At 36.6% G+C, this 2,649-nt stretch overlaps 1 protein-coding gene across 25 annotated transcripts in view; it reads left to right on the forward strand.

Annotated features, from left to right (window-relative positions):
* The window catches only part of Huwe1 (HECT, UBA and WWE domain containing E3 ubiquitin protein ligase 1), a 200,895-nt gene that overhangs the window by 114,682 nt on the left and 83,564 nt on the right, over positions 1 to 2,649 (forward strand). For all 25 annotated transcript variants that reach the window (XM_031369185.1, XM_031369177.1, XM_031369166.1 and 22 more), the window contains one exon: positions 1,521 to 1,583. In XM_031369185.1, coding sequence (XP_031225045.1) covers positions 1,521 to 1,583 — 63 coding nt within the window. The remainder of the gene's footprint in view (positions 1 to 1,520; positions 1,584 to 2,649) is intronic.

Here is a 2,649-nt window from a genome sequence, read left to right on the forward strand (position 1 = left end):
AGGATCTTTAATCTAGTTGCTAATATTGTTCTCCTGAAACCTCTTGAGCAATGCCTCCATAGTTCACTTTGTTGTCAGCACTGCTGTTTTCCAAGCTCCAGGTAGGAAGGCCAGATAATCCTAGCTTACACTGTTCAATCACTTTGCTAGTCCTAAAGTCTTACATTCCTTTCAAATAACAGTGTGGTCCTGTCACTGAAGTAGACTACTTTCTGGTACCACCTTCTGTCAGTAACTTTTCAATTGTGATAAGATAGTATGGTGAAAGTACTTTTTATAAGCACATACATTTAGTTTGGTGCTCATGGTTCCAGAGGGTTAAGAGTTCATGGCCATCATGGTGAGGAACATAGCAGTTAAGTGGGCATAGTGTTGGACCAGTAGCTAAGATCTTATACCTTGATCCACAGGAATAAGGTGGAGAGAGAGCTAAACTGAGTTTTGAAATTGTTACCATCATTTGACCCCCATTTTCTGTATCCTGTGCTACTGGGTTAATAAAGACTTCCAAAAAACTTACTTCTTTGGGATTAGGTAAATTTTGTTTTGTCTACCAGTAGGGTTTTGTAATAGAGATCTTTGAATGCCAGCTTCAGTCATACATATTATGTTATAGATTGTCAAAAACGTGCTGACGTGATTATTTTTCTAAAGAAGGAAATGATAAGATGAGTAATCACTACGTATATAACCTTTCCTAATAGAAAAACGGCTTAATAGTGATTGGGACACACACTGAATTAGTGAGAATTAGGTGAAGGCATTTGTGTTTGAGCTGGACCAGGCATGACTTTAAGGCAAGAATAAAAGTAGCTTATTAAAATTCACAGTTGTAGCTGAGATGGCTAGCAATTAAACAAAAATAATGCTATTCTTGCCAGGTGTGGTGGCATGGATCTTTTTTTTGCTTGTTTGTTTGTTTTGTTTTGTTTATACTCTTATAAAGGAAAGTATTTAATTGGGGTGTCCTTTACAGGTTCAGGGGTTTAGTCCATGGTCAATATGATAGGAAGCATGGATGGCATGCAATCAGACATGGTGCTAGAGAACGATCTTGAGAGCTCTACATCTGCACCTGAAGGCAGAGGAAATACTATAGTGGGACTTGGGCATTTGAAACTCCAAAGCCTATCCCCAGTTACACAGTTCTCCAACAAGGCCACACTTCTAATGCTACTTCCTAAGCACTTGAATATATGAGTCTATAAGGGCCACTCTTACTCAATCCAATATAGAAATAATATAGACTCTTATAGCATATAATTTGGCTTATGTCAAGAAAACATGTTCCACCGTGGTGAAAGAAAGGTAAAATGGTGAGAAAGGCCAGCTATGACTAAATTCTAGCAAGTATGGATTTATACACATGGAATGTAGAAGCTGGCTAGCGTTGCTGCTTTGTACTCTTACCTTGAGCATCCCCACAGAACCATAAAATAGATTTCATTGTTTTTTTCATTACACTTTATAAGCATTTGACCATAAGCATGATGTTAACTGTCTTCTTTTTCTTTACTAAGAGCTGGGGTGGAAAGGAGAATGGCTTTGGACTTGCAGAATGTTGTAGAGACTTGCAAATGTTGGTGAGTATCTATTTGGGATATCTATTTACCTATTTTCTAAGCCTTACTTAACAGTGAATGTATGATATATAAATTGACACTTGACATCAGGACTATTGTAGAACTTGAAAAATTAAGACATAATAGCTTTAGTAAATTTGAGCTATTTTTCTGGTTATAGATAAAAAGAGTCTTAGAGTAATGTGTGCTCACATAACCAGTACTGAAATAAGTTGGATTTATTGAATCAAATGAAGAAGTTTTTTTAATCACAGAAAGATGGGAAGAGTAGTACACATCTGTATTTGGGATATGGCAGGAGGAGGAGCACCACTTGAAGACCAGCTTTGACTACATTTAATTAATGTACTCATACAAATATCAGAACTCTGAGCAGTGTTCAGGAATGGCTGATAGGAAATTTATTTTTTTAAGGATTACTTAGTACAGGGGTCTGTAGAGATGGCAAATCAAGAGTAGTTGACTCACAATTTATTTCCAGTGTGCCATGGCAACTAAAAATATCTGTAACTCCAGTGCCAAGCCCTATGATTAGACTCTTCTAGCCTCTACAGGGATCAGGCACTCACATGGTACAGTAGACATACATGCAGGTAAAATACTCATAACATTTTAAAAATAGTTTCTAAAAAACTTAGTATCGTTCAGTATGTTTTCTTGTTTACCTCTTACCCTGTCACCAATTCTCTGCTTATAGATTTAGGCTATCCTCCCTTCTGCTTTCTGTGCTTCAAGTAGAGCCTATTTTGTCATATTCAACACCAAGTAGATATGATCAAATCTAACTAATTTATCTTCTGGAAATGTTTAACGCTAACTAGTATGGCTTTTTTTTTTTCTAGTTACAGAAATCTACATATTAGAGCAGGTTACTTTCCTACCTTAGCAGATAGATCTTCAGTAAGTAGCTGTGAATGGATGTTGGTAATAAAAGAAACATATCTTAAATGTTACTCAGTTTGGGGTTTCAATTTTGGGAACATACTTTATTTTAAAGAACAGTAGGGGCCAGCCTGGTCTACAGAGTGAGTTCCAGGACAGCCAGACCAAAAAAAACAAACAAAAA

Source organism: Mastomys coucha, chromosome X (genome assembly GCF_008632895.1).
Source record: "Mastomys coucha isolate ucsf_1 chromosome X, UCSF_Mcou_1, whole genome shotgun sequence".
NCBI lineage: Eukaryota > Metazoa > Chordata > Mammalia > Rodentia > Muridae > Mastomys > Mastomys coucha.